This window comes from Stomoxys calcitrans, chromosome 5 (assembly GCF_963082655.1).
Source record: "Stomoxys calcitrans chromosome 5, idStoCalc2.1, whole genome shotgun sequence".
In the NCBI taxonomy this organism is placed as follows: domain Eukaryota; kingdom Metazoa; phylum Arthropoda; class Insecta; order Diptera; family Muscidae; genus Stomoxys; species Stomoxys calcitrans.
The window spans coordinates 146,012,624-146,034,137 of NC_081556.1; the positions used below are offsets into that span (position 1 = coordinate 146,012,624).

The following is a 21,514-nucleotide window of genomic DNA, read 5'->3' on the forward strand; positions in this document are numbered from 1 at the left end:
GTGGGTTGAAAATAATTCTTGATTGGAATTTATATGGTTATCAATAACGCCTTTATTCATTTCCTTTTTTCTCTTTTAATTTTCATTGCAGCTCTCACATTCACCATAGAGCCCCAAGATGTTGTAGTGGCCGAAGGTCATTCCGTTCTACTGCAGTGTGCAGGCCTGGCGCAGCTGGCGAAAAATCAAAAGACTTCACCCAACATCCGGTGGCGGGGACCCGATGGCCATGACTTGGGCATAGTGGGTGACACCTTTCGCAACCAATTGAAAAATGGCTCACTCTACATCAGCTCGGTGGAGGAAAATCGAGGCATTACCGGCTCCTATCAATGTCTGTTGTCGCTGGATGGTATTGGCACCATAGTCAGCCGGTCTGCTATAGTGTCCATAGCTCGTTTGCCTGATTTGAATCAGGATTTCATAGAGACCTATCTGCTGCCAGGGCAAACTGCCTATTTTCGTTGCATGATTGGCCAAATGCAGCAGGGCATGAAGCATGTGATCCAATGGATTAAAGACGATATGCCCTTGCAAATGGATAAATTGCGCATGGTGATATTGCCCAATGGGGCTTTGGAAATCGATGAGGTAACCTTCTCCGATCGAGGGGTCTACCAGTGTAATGTAACCTCCGGCTCCATATCGCGTCTCAGCAGCAAGACCAGTCTGAATATGAAAAAGATGCTGGAAAATGTAGACAACCCAGTGGCTCCCTCTTTTCTGGTGGGACCCTCCCCTCAAACGGTCAAGGAAGGCGATGTGGTTACGCTGGATTGTGTAGCCAATGGAGTGCCTAAACCCCAAATAAAATGGCTGAGAAATGGCGAAGAGTTGGATTTGAATGATTTGGACTCTAGATTTTCCATCATAGGCACAGGGTCCTTGCAAATCTCCTCGGCAGAGGACATCGATTCTGGAAACTATCAATGTCGTGCCAGCAACACGGTAGACTCCTTGGATGCCCAGGCCACTGTGCAGGTTCAAGTACCGCCCAAATTTATACAAAGCCCTAAGGATAAGATGGCCTATGAGAAGGAGGAATTGGAGCTGGAATGTGCCATACGCGGCAAACCTAAGCCAGTCATTAAGTGGCTAAAGAATGGCGATTTCATAACACCCAACGATTATATGCAAATTATTGCAGGCCATAATTTACGTATACTCGGTCTGCTGCAGTCCGATGCTGGCATGTTCCAATGCGTGGGAACCAATCCGGCTGGCAGTGTACAGGCAGGAGCTCGTCTGCGTGTTCTACATCCAGGTGAGTTGACTGAAAGCTTAAGGGCAGGGAGGGGGATAGGATATGTGTGTCAAGCGATTTAACAAAACTGACTTCAGACACACATGCACATACCCTCCTCAGTATATACATATGTACAGATATGACTTACAATAATTATATGTCCGATGTAGAATATAAAAGTGGTTTCCCCCTACTTCATAAAGCTTTGAGAATATTTAATAATGCGCCATTAGGAGGAGGGAAATTAAACTTCTTAATAAAGGGTTGAGTAGAATCCTTTGCGACAATTTGATTGATTTAAGGGGCCAAAGAAGAAAAAATTTTAGTTTTGTCCCAGTTTTCGTCGCAAGAAACATGTCCTTTAAAGCTAAAAAAAAAAAAATATTTTTATCAAATTTTTCGAAGAAACTTTTTTTTTAAAACAAGATTTTTTAAAAATAAATATTTGATACAATTTTCTAAATTTCGCCAAAAATTTTTATTGAACAATTTTTTCTAAAATTTTCCGAAATTTTGGCAATATTTCTAAAAAAAAATAAAATTTTGACAAAATTTTCTATAAAAATAAAATTTTTACAAAATTTTCCATAAAAATAAAATTTTGACAAAATTTTCTATAAAAATAAAATTTTGACTAAATATTCAAAAAAAAAACTTTTGACAAATTTTTCTATAAAAATAAAATTTTAACAAAATTTTCAATAAAATTAAAATATTGACAAAATTTTCCATAAAAATAAAATTTTGACAAAATTTTCTATGAAAATAAAGTTTTGACAAAATTTTCTATAAAAATAAAATTTTGACAAACTTTTCTATAAAAATAAAATTTTGACAAACTTTTCTATAAAAATAAAATTTTGACAAAATTTTCTATAAAAATAAAATTTTGACAAAATTTTCTATAAAAATAAAATTTTGACAAAATTTTCTATAAAAATAAAATTTTGACAAAATTTTCTATAAAAATAAAATTTTGAAAAAATTTTCTATAAAAATAAAATTTTGAAAAAATTTTCTATAAAAATAAAATTTTGACAAAATTTTCTATAGAAATAAAATTTTGACAAACTTTTCTATAAAAATAAAATTTTGATAAAATTTTCTATAGAAATAAAATTTTGACAAAATTTTCTATAAAAGTAAAGTTTTGACAAAATGTTCTATAAAAGTAAAATTTTGACACAATTTTCTGTAAAAATAAAATTTTGACAAAATTTTCTATAAAAATAAAATTTTGACAAAATTTTCTATAAAAATAAAATTTTGACAAAATTTTCTATAAAAATAAAATTTTGACAAAATTTTATATAAAATAAAATTTTCGCAAAATTTTCTATAAAAATAAAATTTTGACAATATTTTCCATAAAAATAAAAAATAAAATTTTTAAAATTTTTTTTAAACTTCAGTTTTTTATACTCTCAACCCTAATAGGAAGTTTGGTTTCCCTATATTGTAATTTTTAACATACGGCAAAAATCATCTTCCGCAAACCCCGCGAATATTAGCTAAGCGATAATTAAGTCCATTTTCCGTTAAAAAATCTCATTAGCGCTGGCTTGGTCTTGATATTGATCCGCTTTAAAAACCATTCCCAAACAGGCTTGTCCCATCCCAATTACAATATTTATCTTAAACATATTGTTTGATTTTAAAACTTGAACTGAAAGTATTAATTTATATTCCCTATAACCTTAATAATTCTTATTTTATTTTGATTTTCATGGACAATTTTGAAGTATCCTTTAAAGTATCTTTGTATGGGTATTCCAAAACAAATCTTAGTTTTTTAGAAACTTTCATATTTCATTTGTTTTGAAAACATTACATAAAATTGATATAAAAACAAATTTTTGAAAACTTAAACAGCTTAATTTCAAACCAATTTTGTTAAAGTTCGATTTTCATTTTAAGTAAACCTATGATCTTAAAATCGTTATTAAATTTTTTCTTTAATAGAAATTTCAAATCGAAAAAATTTTTTTTTATGTTTATTGTCCAATCGGAAGTTTGATTTTTGCAATACATATGGCCACTTTCGTTTATTATATTTTTATTTTCTTTATTACCAATGTTAATAATATTGGATTTTTCTAAAGACAATGACTGTGTCTCTTTTTTCTAAATACAATTTTTTTTCTTACTTCAATAAACTTTTTGTTAAGTTCTACAAAAGCTTCTTGTACTATAATATTTTTTTGTTCAGTTTATATTAAAATGTTATATACATATATTCCGTTATTAAAAATAGTTTTAGTTTTGTTATGTAAAAATTTTATGATTTTATGCTCGCCATTTAATTGAAAAGCTTTAAATGTTTTAATTAGAATTTATTTGTAATTAATTATTAGTGTTATTTTATAAAAAATACATAAATATTTATTTATACGAATATAACCATACACTATGCAACATATATTTTTTTCTTGAGAAAATGGCTTTCTGATCTTAAAGTATAAGAACCAAACATATTGTAAACTTACTTTTTCTATTCTGTAGGAAATTTTGTTAAATTTCCTCATATATAGGAAATTTGTCAAAATTTGGCAGAATTCCTATTCAATAGGAAATTTTGTCAAAATTCCCATTCTATAGGAAATTTTGTCAAAATTCCTATTCTATAGGAAATTTTGTCAAAATTCCTATTCTATAGGAAATTTTGTTAAAATTCCTATTCTATAGGAAATTTTATTAAAATTCCTTTTCTATAGGAAATTTTGTCAAAATTCCTATTCTATAGGAAATTTTGTCAAAATTCCTATTCTATAGGAAATTTTGTCAAAATTTCTATTTTATAGGAAATTTTGTCAAAATATCTATTCTATAGGAAATTTTGTCAAAATTCCTATTCTATAGGAAATTTTGTCAAAATTCCTATTCTATAGGAAATTTTGTCAAAATTCCTATTCTATAGGAAATTTTGTCAAAATTCCTATTCTATAGGAAATTTTGTCAAAATTCCTATTCTATAGGAAATTTTGTCAAAATTCCTATTTTAAAGGAAATTTTGTCAAAACTCCTATTATAAAGGAAATTTTGTCAAAATTCCTATTCTATAGGAAATTTTGTCAAAATTCCTATTCTATAGGAAATTTTGTCAAAATTCCTATTCTATAGGAAATTTTGTCAAAATTCCTATTCTATAGGAAATTTTGTCAAAATTCCTATTCTATAGGAAATTTTGTCAAAATTCCTATTCTATAGGAAAATTTTGTCAAAATTCCTATTCTATAGGAAATTTTGTCAAAATTCCTATTCTATAGGAAATTTTGTCAAAATTCCTATTCTATAGGAAATTTTGTCAAAATTCCTATTCTATAGGAAATTTTGTCAAAATTCCTATTCTATAGGAAATTTTGTCAAAATTCCTATTCTATAGGAAATTTTGTAAAAATTCCTATTCTATAGGAAATTTTGTCAAAATTCCTATTCTATAGGAAATTTTGTCAAAATTCCTATTCTATAGAAAATTTTGTCAAAATTCCTATTCTATAGGAAATTTTGTCAAAATTCCTATTCTATAGGAAATTTTGTCAAAATTCCTATTCTATAGGAAATTTTGTCAAAATTCCTATTCTATAGGAAATTTTGTCAAAATTCCTATTCTATAGGAAATTTTGTCAAAATTCCTATTCTATAGGAAATTTTGTCAAAATTCCTATTCTATAAGAAATTTTGTCAAAATTCCTATTCTATAGGAAATTTTGTCAAAATTCCTATTCTATAGGAAATTTTGTCAAAATTCCTATTCTATAGGAAATTTTGACAAAATTCCTATTCTATAGGAAATTTTGTAAAAATTCCTATTCTATAGGAAATTTTATCAGAATTCCTATTTTAGAGGAAATTTTGTCAAAATTCCTATTATATAGGAAATTTTGTCAAAATTCCTATTCTATAGGAAATTTTGTCAAAATTTCAATTCTATAGGAAATTTTGTCAACATTCCTATTCTATAGGAAATTTTGCCAAATTCCTATTCTATAGGAAATTTTGTCAAAATTCCTATTCTATCGGAAATTTTGTCAAAATTCCTATTTTATAGGAAATTTTGTCAAAATTCCTATTTTATAGGAAATTTTGTCAAAATTCCTATTCTATAGGAAATTTTGTCAAAATTCCTATTCTATAGGAAATTTTGTCAAAATTCCTATTCTATAGGAAATTTTGTCAAAATTCCTATTCTATAGGAAATTTTGTCAAAATTCCTATTCCATAGGAAATTTTGTCAAAATTCCTATTCTATAGGAAATTTTGTCAAAATTCCTATTCTGTAGGAAATTTTTTGTTTTTGTATGAAATTCTTCTTATTTGATAGAAATTTTTGCCAAAATTCCTGTTCTATAGGAAATTTTGTCAAAATTCCTGTTCATTAATAAAAACAAATATTCATTTTTATACGCTCCACCATAGGATGGGAGTATACTACTTTCGTCATTCTCTTTGTAACACGTCGAAATATACGTCTGAGACCCCATAAAGTATTTATATTCTAGATCGACGATCTAGCCATGTCCGTTCGTCTTTCTGTCGAAAGCACGCTAACTTTCGAAGGAGTAAAGCTAACCGCTTAAAATTTTGCACGAATACTTTTTATTAGTGTAGGTCGATTGAGATTGTAAATGGGCCAAATCGGTCCATGTTTTGATATAGCTGCCACATAAACCGATCTTGGGTCTTGACTTCATGAGCCTCTAGAGGGCGCAATTCTCATCCGATTTGACTGAAATTGTGCACGTAGTGTTTTGGTATCACTTCCAAAAACTGTGCTAAGTATGATTCAAATCGGTCAATGTTTTGATATAGCTGCCACATAAACCGATCTTGGGTCTTGACTTCATAAGCCTCTAGAGGGCGCAATTCTCGTCCGATTTGGCTGAAAGTTTGCATCAGGTGTTTTGTTTTGACTTCCAACAATGGTGTTATGTATGATTCAAATCGGTTTATAATCTGGTATGGCTGCCATATAAACCGATCTTGGGTCTTGACTTCTTGAGCCTCTAGAGGGCGCAATTCTCGTCCGATTTGACTGAAATTTTGCACGTAGTGTTTTGGTATCATTTCCAACAACTGTGTTATGTATGATTCAAATCGGTCAATGTTTTGATATAGCTGCCACCTAAACCGATCTTGGGTCTTGACTTCTTGAGCCTCTAGAGGGCGCAATTCTCATCCGATTTGACTGAAATTTTGCACGTAGTATTTTGGTATCACTTCCAACAACTGTGCTAAGTACGAATCAAATCGGTCCATGGTTTGATATAGCTGCCATATAAACCGATCTTGGGTCTTGACTTCTTGAGCCTCTAGAGGGCGCAATTCTCATCCGATTTGGCTGAAAGTTTGCATGAAGTGTTTTGTTATGACTTCCAACTACTGTGTTATGTATGATTCAAATCGGTTTATAATCTGGTATAGCTGCCATATAGACCGATCTTGGGTCTTGACATCTTGACCCTCTAGAGGGCGCCATTCTCATCCGATTTGGCTGAATTATAGCTGCCATATAAGTCTATCTGGGATTTTGACTTTTTGAGCCTCTAGAGGGCGCAATTCTCATCCAAATTGGCAGAAATTTTCTACAACGCCTTCTCTCATAATCTTCAACATACGTGTGTAATATGGTCTGAATCGATCTATAGCTTGATACAGCTGCCATATAGCTCCCGATTTTGCTTCTTGAGCCCCTACAAGGCGCAATTCTCATCCGAATGAACTGAAATATTACACAATGACTTCTACAATGTTAAGCATTCATTTATCGTCCAAATCGGTTATAGTCCGATTTTGTTTTTTATTTTATTAAATTTTTTCTATACAAAATTTCTTTTTATTTGAAATTTGCAAACTTTTTCTATGGTTTTTCTTCAAAGCTTCTGTTGTATATAGACAATATTTTTGAGATCAGAAGCTGCTGTTGTTGTCTTGTGTTGCATGGTGTTATTTTATATATATTTTTTATTGTTCAATTTGTTATTATAATTACTTTTGTTATAGAATTGTTTTTATTTTTTTATATTAATATTTGTTTTTTTTTATTTTTTATATGTCTTTCGTTTTCTTCTGTTTCCTGTTCTATCCCAACTCCTTGATCCTTTCCCTGAAATTCCTTAACCACCACATCGTCACCTCCACCCAATCAAGGCAAATTGAAAAACAATCGTAAAACTCAATCACAAACTACAAAATCCCTATATCTAGACTATGGGCCACAGCCGCCCCCTATACCCTTGAAGAATAGGCGAAAAAATAAGTTTAACTCAGGTGAAGTACGCACCAAATCGGGTGATTCGGTAGAAACCACTCGCATTATTTCGAAAAGTTCCTTCGATAGTCTACTCTCACAGAAGGGTAATAAGAAGTTCAATAATTTTCCCGAACAACCCATGAACGATCGTCATTTTGAAGATCTCATGCAATATGCTGAAGATCCAGCTGATGGAAATCTCTCAAGAGAGTTATCAAGAAATATTCATGATTATGAAAAATCAATGGAAACGAAATCGCAACTTCCTCTAACCAATGGGGGAGAAACTGACGATGATGATGACTATGATGATCCAACGGCTAATGAGGAGTTTATCAATGCCTACAAGAATGGGCATGATCCTAATAAAATTTTAAATTCTTGGACCAATAAAAGAAGAACCAATCCCTCTCTTGGTGTATCGAATTCACCCGAACAAACCTCCTCCCGTTCGTCTTCTATAGTTTTAGATTTACCTGAAGGTGGTGGAAGCGGTGGCCTGCACAACAATGGCAAGGGCACTGTGCTGAGCTCGGGCCTGATAAGTCGGCTGCCAGGCCCTCCGCGAGATCTGGTGGCACAGATTGTGAAGCCTCGTTTTGTAACGCTGAGCTGGATAGAGCCCATCAAGAATCCTGCCGAGGTGGTCTCCTACACCGTATACTACAAAATGCAGAACAGTGAAAGGTAAGTGGCCTATGTGAATGTAATCTAAGAAATCTAAGTTATGACTAATGGGGGGTTATGAATGGTGTATGTGAGCGAGTGCTGGCATAAGACATTCCCCCAGTGGCCATTTGTGGTCGTTTTCTTTGATTGGGTTTTGTCTGCTCCTTGCTCCAATGATTGCCTTCAAAAGAATTTATTGCATTTTTCTTCTTTGGTATTAAATGTGATTTTTATGTTTTTATCCCTCCATTGTTTTGCATTAAAAGCATGGAATGTGGCCAAACAAGGACATCCCACACTCGAGCAATTACTCTTCGAAATTTGTTTCTGCTCTAAGGTCTTTGGTCTTTCAAACAAAAAGAGAAATGATTTAGTGCGTTCAGATTTATTTCTATATGAATTGCTTTCTTCCTTTGGTTTATTCCGCATTCATTTTTTGCCTCTCTCTTAGTCCTTTTGATTGTGTATTAACAATCGCCTTGTTAAACATTTAAATGCAAATATGACCAAATCTTACTTGTCGTTCGAGCACCCAATGGAAATGTCCTTTTGTCTCACGCACTCGAGCGAAGGGCGAATACATAATACATTTATTGTATTTATTGCCTTTTGAGAAACATTTCTTGTTCTTTTTTTTTACTTCCTTTCCCTCCTTGCCACGTCTTACTCTGAAGGGTAGCACAAGTATAAGAATTCTTATGCATTTGAATGCCAACGAAGAAGAGACAGACAGACAGACATCAAAGGATATCCGCTTTGAAAGAGGGTAATATTTGTTCCCCTAAGCACAAAATCACAATATGAGAAAACTTTTCTTTGATGCTACTAAATGTCGATTTAATTTGATTTGAACGGAAGTAAATGTTGACAAATGAAAACAAAATTAAAGACAATCTAAGCTATGGAAATTCAAGAAGAAAAAGTCAATTTAGGGTTTTAAAAGCGAAAAAAGCCTTGTGACTGAAAACAAGTAAAAAGGCGTTAAGTTAAGCCGGACCGAACTTTGGATACCCCCCACCTCGGGTATATATGTAAACCACCTTTTGCAAAATCTGGTGAAAAATGCATACCTAATGGCCCATAGCAGCTATATCGAAATATGTTCCGATCTGAACACGTAAGTCACTGTGTCAAATTTCAGTGAAATCGGATTATAAATGCTTCTTTTATGGGGCCAAGACTTTTAATCGAAATATCGGTCTATATGGCAGCTATATCCAAATCTGGACCGATCTAAGCCAAATTGAAGAAGAATGTCGGAGAGCCTAACACAACTCATTATCCCAAATTTCGGCGAAATCGGACAATAAATGCGACTTTTATGGCCCCAAAACCTTAAATCGAGAGATCGGTCTATATGGCAGCTATATCCAAATATGAACCGATCTGAGTCAAATTGAAAAAGGATGTCGAAGGGGCTAACACAACTCACTGTCCCAAATTTCGGCGACATCGGACAATAAATGCGCTTTTTATGGGCCCAAAACCTTAAATCGAGAGGTCGGTCTATATGGCAGCTATATCCAAATCTGGACCGATCTGGCCTAAATTGCTGAAAGATGTCAAGGGGCCTAACACAACTCACTGTCCCAAATTTCGGCGACATCGAACAATAAATGTGACTTTTATGGGTCAAAGACCCTAAATCGACGGATCGATCTATATGACAGCTATATCCAAATCTGAACCGATCTGAGCCAAATTGAAAAAGGATGTCGAAGGGCCTAACACAACTCACTGTCCCAAATTTCTGTAAAATCGGATAATAAATGTGACTTTTATGGGCCTAAGACCCTAAATCGGCGGATCGGTTCATATGACAGCTATATTTAAATCTGAGCCGATTTGGGCCAAATTGAAAAAAAATGTCGAAGAGCCTAACAAAACTCACTGTCGCAAATTGCAGCAAAATCGGATAATAAATGTGGCTTTTATGGGCCTAAGACCCTAAATCGGTGGATTGGTCTATATAGGGGCTATATCAATATATAGTCCGATATAGCCCATCTTCGAACTTAACCTGCTTATGGATAAAAAAAGAATTTGTGCAAAGTTTCAGCTCAATATCTCTATTTCTAAACAATGTAGCGTGATTTCAACAGACAGACGGACGGACATGGCTAGATCGTCTTAGATTTTAACGCTGATCAAGAATATATATACTTTATAGGGTCGGAAATGGATATTTCGATGTGTTGGTGGGTATAAAAATCCGCTGATGTTGACATACAAAGCAAGGCATGTGATACATCAAAATCAGCTGTTTTTAATTTTAAAATTTTAAAACGTCACATGATTTTGACATAACGTTAACTGAAGAGCTCTGCCTGCAGTTACCAGGCTGCAGATTATTTAAAAATCAATATTTTTATATTTCTTATAATAAAAACTTTATAACTAATAAACTTCCACTTTACCATTACCTTCTGCTACACAGAGAACTAAAACTTGTCACCAAATCCCATGATGATCAACAAGTTAACATCCAATCACTGATACCCGGCCGTACCTATCTATTTCGAGTTGTGGCCAATACAAATTTCGGTCCTGGAGATTCTTCGGAACCCCTCGAAGTCTTAACCCAACCCGAAGAGAATATAGCAGGACCACCCACCAATGTTGAAGGTTATGCCCGCAATCACAAAGAAATCTATGTCAAATGGCAGGAGCCCACCGTGACGAATGGAGAAATTTTGAAATATCGCATTTATTACTCAGAGGGTGATAATGGTCCCGAAATGTTCCATGACAGCACTGCCCTGGATGCTGTATTAACCGAATTAAGGCCCTATACCGATTACACCATTACTGTGGTGCCATTTAATAAAAATGGCATGGGAGATCCCTCAAATGAGATACGCGTGAAGACTTTCTCCTCTATGCCTTCGGAGCCACCAAATAATGTTACCCTGGAGGTAACAAGTTCAACGGTAAGTGTACTTAATGAAAGAGAGCATAATAACGAAATATAAATCGATGACAATTTATCGATAACAATTTGGAGTATATGGCCAATAGTAAACTGTTGAGTATGAACATCTTTATCGATATTAGATTTTGAATTTTCTTTATAGGGCTGGCAAACTATCGATAATCGCAACATTCGATATTTTCGATAGTTTCAATAATAAATATCGATAGCATCGATACTATCGTTAATTACCCATCACCTTTATTTCAAACGAAAATGAGAAGTACAAATCGGGAGATCGCTTTATATATAGAAGCAATATCAATGCACAGACCAAATAAGACGAATTTTAATACACTCAGTTGGAAGTCATGAGAAAAATATTACCGGTAGTAATATTTATACCGATAAAAATATTATCGGTAGTTTCAACAGTGCCATCGATATTTTGCCAGCTCTAAGTCTTTAACCATACTTACTAAAACAAATGTTGACCCTTGTAATACGACAGTGCCAGCAGACCAAAGCCTTTGGTGGTAATCGAATGCTTCACCCCCTAGAGTTTTGTACCATCGCTGCTACAGGGCGCTTATAGGTTGGGGTGAATCGACTTAAATAATGACACTAAAAAGTTTATACAAATATCAATGTTATCCATAATTGAATACTAAAGTTAATATTCGATAATTTTGTGATCGATTTTTGAGGCAAACATAAAATTGATTTTACGGTCGATTGATTACTTACAATCGATTTCGACAAAAACAGATAATTGGAAATAATAACACCAATAACAAAATAAATAATCGATTGTAATGTTTATAGAAAGCGATTACCAAGGTGATTTGTTTTCGATTCGTGACGAAGTTTTTTTTTAACATACTTTGTGTATGTAAAATCTTGTATGCTGAAAACTTTTATCGAACCAAATTTTTAGCGACAGTTGTTGTTGTTGTTGTCGTAGTGGTATTTATACTTGTCAAACTTCTAAAGATGAGTAAGCTCGTTCCGGTCCCTAGGAACGATCGCCGCGGCCATTTGTTATTTCAAGGCGCCAAAAATTCGCTTTGTCATATCGAGCATCATAGGCACTCAGTATTTAAGCAAGAGCCGGTGCCGCCAGGCCTCTCACTGAGACTCACCACTCGATACCGCTTATTGTCCGCGACTGCAGTTGCAGCTACTGCGTATACAAAGGATACCACTATTCGCAACCTGAGGATGCTCCCGGTAGCTCTCAGCTGAGCTTCGCGTGATAACTATATATGACCACCATACAGAGCAGAGCTCAAAGTTGCAGCCTGTGTGATGTTCATAGTTTTCCCGTACCGTCGACAGTAGTTTATGTAAATTATTAATAATCGATTTGAGTACAATAAATCGATTTAAGTTTAAAAAAAAACAAGTAAAATATAAATCGATTTCAATATTTATCGATTACTAATGTTTACATTCGACTATTGTAGGTGCAATGTTTTAGTTCGATTTTCTATACCTTTTTGGTTACTGTTAGTCCTAACAAAAAAAACGATGTTAATGGTTATCGACTTTCGATTACCAACGTTTCCATTCGATTACTCTGATATTGATACTTGAGATACATTTAAAGGCAATATTAAAATAATAAATGTATGTAGTTAAAATTAAATTCGATAAAAGCTTGAGATAAAGCGGCTATAATAGTCGCACCAGAAATCAATGGTTTGGTGGAGTTAGTAGGTTAAAATTACTCCAGACATATATAAATTGGAGTATAAATTACTCCAGATATATACAAATCCCCAAATTAATGATATGTTACAGTGGTTTTCTACAAATGGCATCAGCTAGACGATAATATTCCAACCGACAGAGATCTGTACTATCCCATCTAGTATTGCTGGTATGCTTGCGGTTAGGGAGGCTATTGCTAGCCGGATAGGTGGTTAAAAAATCTGCTAAAATAGTTGCAGGAATAATAATTCAACAATCGATTTGTGTAATCGATAATAAATTTTTGAAACGATAATTGTTGCAAACGATAAATAATTTTTGCAAACGATAATTAATTTTTGTAACTTATAATTAATTTTTGTAAACGATAATTAATTTTTGAAAACGATAATTAACTTTTGTAAACGATAAATAGTTTTTTTAAACGATAATTAATTTTTATAAACGATAATTAATTTTTGTAAACGATAATTAATTTTTTAAACGATAATAAATATTTTGTAATTGATAACCAATTTTTGAATCGACAAATGTTTTTTTTTTGTAATCGATCATTTAATTTTTTGTAGTCGATTGCTAAAGATTACTTTTGTTTATTTTGTTGCTGATTCATATCTCAATGTGTAACTATTTAAATATTACAAAAAGAAATCGATTATATTTTAGTAATTTCCACAAAAATTAAATGGAGGATAATCGATAATCTATTGCTCTCGTTGTACCTAGTTATTTGTAGTCAAGTTTTGTTGTAAAATTAGATTTGAAATTAGTCGAAAATCGATATTGTAAGCGATAATCGATTTTGTAATCTAGAACTATTTTATTATCTTTTGTAATCGATAATCGATTTTGTAATCTATAACTATTTTATAATCTTTTGTAATCGATAATCTATATTTGTAATCAACTTTTTTAATCCATAACTATTTTTATAATCGATTATCGATTTTCGCAATTGTTCATCAACTTTAGTTATCGATTTTTGCAATCAATAATTGATTTTTTGCTGATCCATCATTAAAGATTACTTTTGTCATTTTGTTGTCTATTCTTATTTTAATTTTAAACTATTAATACAAGCACAATCGATTACATTGTAGTCGATCTATTTGGTATTGATTAAATAGATGATTAAAAAAGGCCCAAAAAATTATAGATTTTAATGGTTAAAATAGTGAATTGCTATCGTCTACAACTGACTATATCGTAGATTAATTTTGAAGTCGATATACAACTTCCATTAAAACTAGGCAAACTCCTAAGTACTTCGACGAAATATAGAAATTTTAATATTTATCGATAATTGATATTTTGCATATATAATCTATAAACTTTTATTTAAAGTTCTTAAGTGTTTAAACGGCTAGTCTTGGAGTTCAGTCAACTTTTGAGCTAAATTTTTTTTTAAGGTACAGTTTAGGTCATGACGTTTTTAACGTTAAACTTGTATTTTTATTTTCTTTCTATATACTCTATAAGTTATCGTTAATCAATCATTTTCAACATCGATGGATCGTTGAATACCCCAATTCTTTTAAATCTTGTAAAAGTAATCGACTATCGAAAATAGACCAATATTAACCTGATATGTCCATATTGTGCCTCATTTAGAAGTAAAATAATATTTCAGAATTTACACTTATATTATTAGTTATCGATAATCGTTTATTGTGTTAAATATTATCCCATAATTTTAGTATTAATCAGTTTTCGACTATGGATCAATTTGCGGCTATATTTCCGATGTAATGACGTTACTTCAATCTAAGCTCAGTAAAAATTTTAAGAAAATTCTAAATTTTCATTAGTTATCGAAAATCGATTAATTTTCAATTGAGTTTCAAGAACGATCATGATTGATAACGAAATAGAGAACGACTGTTTCGTTTTGTTTTAATACCATACAGCACAAATCACGATTTATCGGTTATTATTATCTGTTATCACATGATATCGATAACTAATATATCGATAACAGGACATCTTTTACACTGTTATTCTATACAGTACAACTAACTTGCACTGGATACGACTAATATTAAATACAACATATAATTGCAACATTAATCTAAAAAAGCGATTTTAAGCTTTTATTTATCGAACAGCTTAAAAAATCAATCCTTGTATTGTATGGGATTTTGTGTTTTTTTTTTTAATTTTCGCTACCTTCACCTCACTACATGAATTTCATGAACTCATTTCTCTTTTCCAGTCCATTACCATTCACTGGGAACCGCCTTCGGAAGAGGAACGCAATGGTCAAATTACTGGCTATAAGATTCGTTATCGCAAATTGAAAGATGCTCCTCAGGTCAAAAGTACCCCGGCCAATATTCGTTACTACGAATTGGGTGGCCTAGATCGCAATTCGGAATATCAAGTGAAAATAGCAGCCATGACTGTAAATGGTTCGGGACCCTTTACCGAATGGTATCGCGTTATGACTTTGGAAAATGATTTGGATGAGACACAGGTGCCCGGACGGCCTGTATGGATGGGTACCCATGCAGGAGCGGGAACTATAGCCTTGCACTGGGGACCTCCTCAACAGCATGAGATTAAAATACGCAGCTATGTCTTGGGTTGGGGTCGAGGCATTCCCGATGAAAATACTGTGGAACTAAAGGAAACCGATCGCTACTATGAGCTGAAAGATCTCGAAGCCAATACCGAGTATGTGGTATCGCTGAGGGCGCGCAACATACAAGGCGATGGCCCTCCCGTTTACGACAATATCAAGACCACAAATGAAGATCCCATAGAAACCCCCACACCCCTAGAGGTGCCTGTGGGCTTGAGAGCCATAACCATGTCCAGTTCATCGATAGTGCTCTATTGGATAGATACCAAATTAAGTTCCAATCAGCATGTAACCGATAATCGCCACTATGTGGTGCGTTATGGCATTTCTTCGCCCTCGCCACGTTATCGCTATCAAAATGCCTCGGATCAGAACACCATGGTCACCGATCTCAGGCCCAATACTCAATATGAGTTTTCGGTAAAAGTTGTCAAAGGACGTCGAGAATCGGACTGGTCTATGGCTGTTTTAAATACCACCTATCAGAATGTGCCCATAACACCTCCACGAGAATTGTCTGTGCAACCCGATGAACAGAATCCCCTGAATGTCATACTACAATGGATGAAGCCCAAGCATACAGTCTACCCCATAACAGGATACAATATTTACTACACCACCGATACTACAAAACGAGATCGCGATTGGAATATACAGACCTTTAGTGGGGAGGAAACCTCATTTATTTTACCCAATCTTAAGCCCTACACCACATACTACTTCAAAGTTCAGGCCAGAACAAACAAGATAGCCAATGGTCCAGGAGGCGGTGCAAACACGGCCCCCTTCTCTGCTTTGGTGGCCTATACCACGGGTCATGTGGTGGTCAAACACGAACCGGCCACCATTAGCGGCAAAGGTATAAACAACGAAATGATTTTGTATATGATTATCTTTGGCTTTGCCCTCATACTGTTCATTGTGGTGGCGGTCATAGTGATAATGTGTCGCCGTAAACCCCAATCGACTCCGGAGCATACGAAAAAGAGGTAAGTCCAGTGATTTGTTGATTAAAAAGACAAAATGCCAAAACACCAATCCAAACCGAAATTCTAATTTTTTAGTCTCCCATCTTCGAACAGCTATCAGAAGAATAATGTGGGTGTACCCAAACCACCAGATCTATGGATACATCATGATCAAATGGAATTGAAGAATATCGACAAGACCATGCATGGCTCAACACCAGGTAAGTAGGGTGGTATATTTGGTATTTGGCCAGGTGCACTTTATTGCTTGGGGTTTTCTCTTGGGGGAATTTCAGGTTGCAGCGATGCTGCCTCCAGCAGTGGTGCCTTAACCCTGCCCCGTTCAGTGGGTCATGACTACGAAGTGGATACACCGGTGCCCAACCACATAACCAACTCTTTGGATAAACGTTCATATGTGCCAGGTTATATGAGTAAGTTGAAGATTGAATGTTGGATGTGAATTTCCAATGCTAATTGCCTTTAATATTTGCAGCCACTTCTTTGAATTCCACCATGGAAAGGCCCCAATATCCCCGTACCCAATATAACATTCCTGCCAATAGATCTCACATGAATGTTGACACAGGTCTGTCACAGCAAAGTCTATCACAGCCTCAGAATAATTCGCTGGCACAAACGCCAGAACATCCGTATGGCACATATGACTCTAATTTCTGGTAAGTTTTATCTTTGGATTCATTGGTTCATGGTCTATCGAAGGTGGGTATCAGGGAACTGGAATAATTCCTGGAAAGTGCTAAACTGATAGGGCTAGAAGCAGCTACTTGAGGTTATAGCGACAGACCAAAACCTCTGGTAGTAATCCCACCAATAAGCCTTGCAATGGTAATTCGAGGAGGATTGCCACCGCCTTCTTGCTAGTCGAATACCTGTTTATGACCCTATTTTGCGCCTTATTATCTTACGCTTCATCGAAAAGAACTAAGCAGACCAAAACTGAATCAAATCAACCGGGAACATTTTTTATCGACACCTTATGACAGTGATGGACACACCGACACTATTGTGTCTTTTCTCATTTTTAATCGGTACATTTTGAAATCCTCAATGTTCATGGGGCCTTTCCACTTTCTGTTTTCGGCAAGTGACATAACCATCTATTCACCCATGGGGCCAAGAGGAGTAATACCAGCAGTTCCCTATCTCTTTAAAAAACACACAGATAACAGCTTCCGATACTGAACCATAAGCGAACCATAGAAATGCCTCTGGGGGTGTACCAAGCACGAGTTTATGTTGGACACCTAAAGAAATAAGTTGGACATAACCTAAACCGACACGGGATAGCTTTGAGCATCACACAGGCTGGAACGGTGTTGTGGTGTTCTTCGTTATCACGAGAAGCTACGCTGGGAGCTACCACGAACTTCCTCATACGTCCACAGGTTGCGTATAGGGGAATGCTCCATACGGAGTAGCTGCATCTGGAGTCGCGGAAAATCAGCGGTATAGAGTGGAGAGACTTCGTGAGAGGGCGACTGGCGCCGGTTCTTGCTTAAGTACTGAGTGTCTATGATGCTCGAAACGACAAGGCGAGTTATTAGCACCTTTAAATAACCGATGGCCGTCATGTTCCCGCGACGATCGGTCATATAGACCGAGCATGACCAGGATCGCCAACTCCACATGCAAATGTGGCTACTAAACCATAAGCGAACCATAGAAATGCCTCTGAGGGTGCACCAAGCACGAGGTTAGGTTGGACATCTGAACAAATATGTTGGACATACACCTAGGCCAATGGACATACACCTAATCCTACACTGGATAGCTTTGAGCATCACACAGGATGGAACGTTGAACTTCAATCTGTGTGGTGTTCTTCGTTATCACGAGAAGCTACGCTGGGAGCTACCGCGAACTTCCTCATACGTGCACAGGTTGCGAATAGTGGAATGCTCCATACGGAGTAGCTGCAACTGCAGTCGCGCAGAATCAGCGGTATAGAGGGTAGAGTCTTAGTGAGAGGCCGACTGGCGTTTTTGCTTAAATACTCAGTGCCTATGATGCTCGAAACGACAAGGCGAGTTATTAGCACCTTTAAATAACCGATGGCCGCCATGTTCCCGCGACGATCGGTCATATAGACCGAGCATGACGAGGATCGCCAACTCCACATGCAAATGTGGCTACAACGTCTGCAGGAAAGTCTTATAGTCAGGCAGGCTAAAGCCGAATTCAGTCTCTGGGTCGGTTTTCAATACAAATATACAACCCGTTCTATTCTCTTGCTTTGATCCATCGTTTAGCATGAACTACCAGATGGCAATTTTAGAGTTCCGTCAAACAAAGACTCTACCACTGGCAACAGTGTCTTGCAGTCCATCTCATGTGTTGTCTAAGGTATTCGATTCAAAACCTGTTCCAAGCCATCCAGACCTGCTCCTGACCAGCTCCTATCTTCTATTCAGTCTCCAATCGCTGTATGTCACATAGCCTCATAGTCTATGGGTCGGCCTCTTGAACTGTCTCCAGTGCTCTAGTAGGCGCTGTACTCATCACCAACCATTGCAAAGTGTCTAAATTTCCTATAAAAGAGAAATTTTGACAAAATTTCGTATAAAAGTGAAATTTTGACAAAATTTCCTATAAATGTGAAATTTTGACAAAATTTCCTATAAAAGTGAAATTTTCACAAATTTTCCTATAAAAGTGAAATTTTGACAAAATTTCCTATAAAAGTTAAATTTGGACAAAATTTCTTATAAAAGTGAAATTTTGACAAATTTTCCTATAAAACTGAAATTTTTACAAAATTTCCTATATAACAGAAATTTTGACACATTTTCCTATAAAACGGAAATTTTGACAAATTTTCCAATAAAACTGAAATTTTTACAAAATTTCCTATATAACAGAAATTTTGACAAATTTTCCTATAAAACGGAAATTTTGACAAAATTTCCTATAAAAGTGAAAATTTGACAAAATTTCCTATAAAAGTGAAATTTTGACAAAATTTCCTATAAAAGTGAAATTTTGACAAAATTTCCTATAAAAGTGAAATTTTGACAAAATTTCCTATAAAAGTGAAATTTTGACAAAATTTCTTATAAAAGTGAAATTTTGACAAAATTTCCTATAAAAGTGAAATTTTGACAAAATTTCCTATAAAAGTGAAATTTTGACAAAATTTCCTATAAAAGTGAAATTTTGACAAAATTTCCTATAAAAGTGAAATTTTGACAAAATTTCCTATAAAAGTGAAATTTTGACAAATTTTCCTATAAATGTGAAATTTTGACAAAATTTCCTATAAAAGTGGAATTTTGACAAAATTTCATATAAAAGTGAAATTTTGACAAAATTTCCTATGAAAATTAAACTTGAACAAAATTTCCTATAAAATAGAAATTTTGACACATTTTCCTATAAAACGGAAATTTTGACAAAATTTCCTATAAAAGTGAAATTTTGACAAAATTTCCTATATAAGTGAAATTTTGACAAAATTTCCTATAATAGTGAAATTTTGACAAAATTTCCTATAATAGTGAAATTTTGACAAAATTTCCTATAAAAGTGAAATTTTGACAAAATTTCCTTCAAAAGTGAAATTTTGACAAAATTTCCTATAAAAGTGAAATTTTGACAAAATTTCCTTAAAAAGTGAAATTTTGACAAAATTTCCTATAAAAGTGAAATTTTGACAAAATATCCTATTAGAGTTAAATTTTGACTAAATTTTTCTATAAACATTAAATATTGATATATTTCTTATAAAAACAAATTTTTTTGACAAAGTTTCTATTAAAAATTAAATTTTGACAAAATTTCCTTTATAAATTAAATTTTGACAAAATTTTTACAAAAATGAAGTTTTTGACAAAATTTCTTATAAAAGTGAAATTTTTACAAAATTTTCTATAAAAACGAAATTTTGAAAAATTTACTATAAAAATAAAATTTCGCCAAAATTTCTATAAAAAAGAAATGTTAACAAAATTTTCTATACAAATCAAAATTTCCTATAAACATGACATTTTGTCAAAATTTCCTATAAAAGTAAAATTTTGACAAAATTTCCTGTATTAAAATTTGGCAAAATTTCCTATAAAAATTAAATTTTGACCAAATTTCCTATTAAAATGAAATTTTGACTAAATTTCCTATAAAAAGGAAATTTTGACAAAATTTCCTATAAAAATTAAAATTTCCTATAAAAATGAAATTTTGACCAAATTTCCTATAAAAATTAAATTTTTGACCAAATTTCCTATAAAAAGGAAATTTTGACAAAATTTCCTATCAACATGAAATTTTTAAAAAATTTTCTATAAAAATGAAATTTTGATAAAATTTCCTATAAAACTGAAATTTAGACAAAATTTCCTATAAAAATCAAAATTGTACAAAATTTCCTTTAAAAATGACATTTTGACAAAATTTTCCATTTTTGTTTCTGTGTCAAAATTTCCTATAAACATGACATTTTGTCAAAATTTCCTATAAAAATTAAATTTTGACCAAATTTGCCATAAAAATTAAATTTTGACCAAATTTCCTATAAAAAGGAAATTTTGACAAAATTTCCTATCAACATGAAATTTTTACAAAATTTCCTATAAAAAATTCAATTTTGATAAAATTTCCTATAAAAAATTAAATTTTGACAAAATTTCCTATAAAAAGCAAATTTTGACATATTTCGTATAAAAAGGAAATTTTGACAAAATTTCCTATAAAAAGGAAATTTTGACAAAATTTCCTATCAACATGAAATTTTTAAAAAATTTTCTATAAAAATGAAATTTTGATAAAATTTCCTATAAAACTGAAATTTTGACAAAATTTCCTAAAATCAAAAAAATCAAAATTGTACAAATCCTTTAAAAATTACATTTTGACAAAATTTTCCATTTTTGTTTCTGTGTTACATCCCTCACCTCTTCTCTCCTTCCAGCAATCCTGGTTATACTGGTGGACCTACAGGCCCTGGCTCTGTGGCCGGTGGTCCTTCTGGCGCAGCTAGCAATGGTGGCGTCTCCACCATTGAAAGTACCAAACGAGGTCACCCATTGAAAAGTTTCAGTGTACCCGGACCACCGCCTACGGGTGGTACCACACCGGTTAATAAACACAGTAAGTTGAACATGTTTATCTTAACCGCTTAAAGGATTGACAAGCATCTTTTTTTTTCTAAATATTTTCA

General features: G+C 33.5%; 1 protein-coding gene across 5 annotated transcripts in view; it reads left to right on the top strand.

The window, feature by feature from the left end:
* The window catches only part of LOC106082650 (neogenin), a 328,722-nt gene that overhangs the window by 306,975 nt on the left and 233 nt on the right, over positions 1-21,514 (top strand). The window contains exons 2-9 of one of the 5 annotated variants that reach the window (XM_013245278.2): positions 92-1,264; positions 7,394-8,183; positions 10,603-11,095; positions 15,002-16,359; positions 16,435-16,559; positions 16,635-16,772; positions 16,835-17,018; positions 21,266-21,444. In XM_013245278.2, coding sequence (XP_013100732.2) covers positions 92-1,264; positions 7,394-8,183; positions 10,603-11,095; positions 15,002-16,359; positions 16,435-16,559; positions 16,635-16,772; positions 16,835-17,018; positions 21,266-21,444 — 4,440 coding nt within the window. The remainder of the gene's footprint in view (positions 1-91; positions 1,265-7,393; positions 8,184-10,602; positions 11,096-15,001; positions 16,360-16,434; positions 16,560-16,634; positions 16,773-16,834; positions 17,019-21,265; positions 21,445-21,514) is intronic. The other 4 variants (XM_013245279.2, XM_013245280.2, XM_013245281.2 and 1 more) reach the window with 4 other exon arrangements.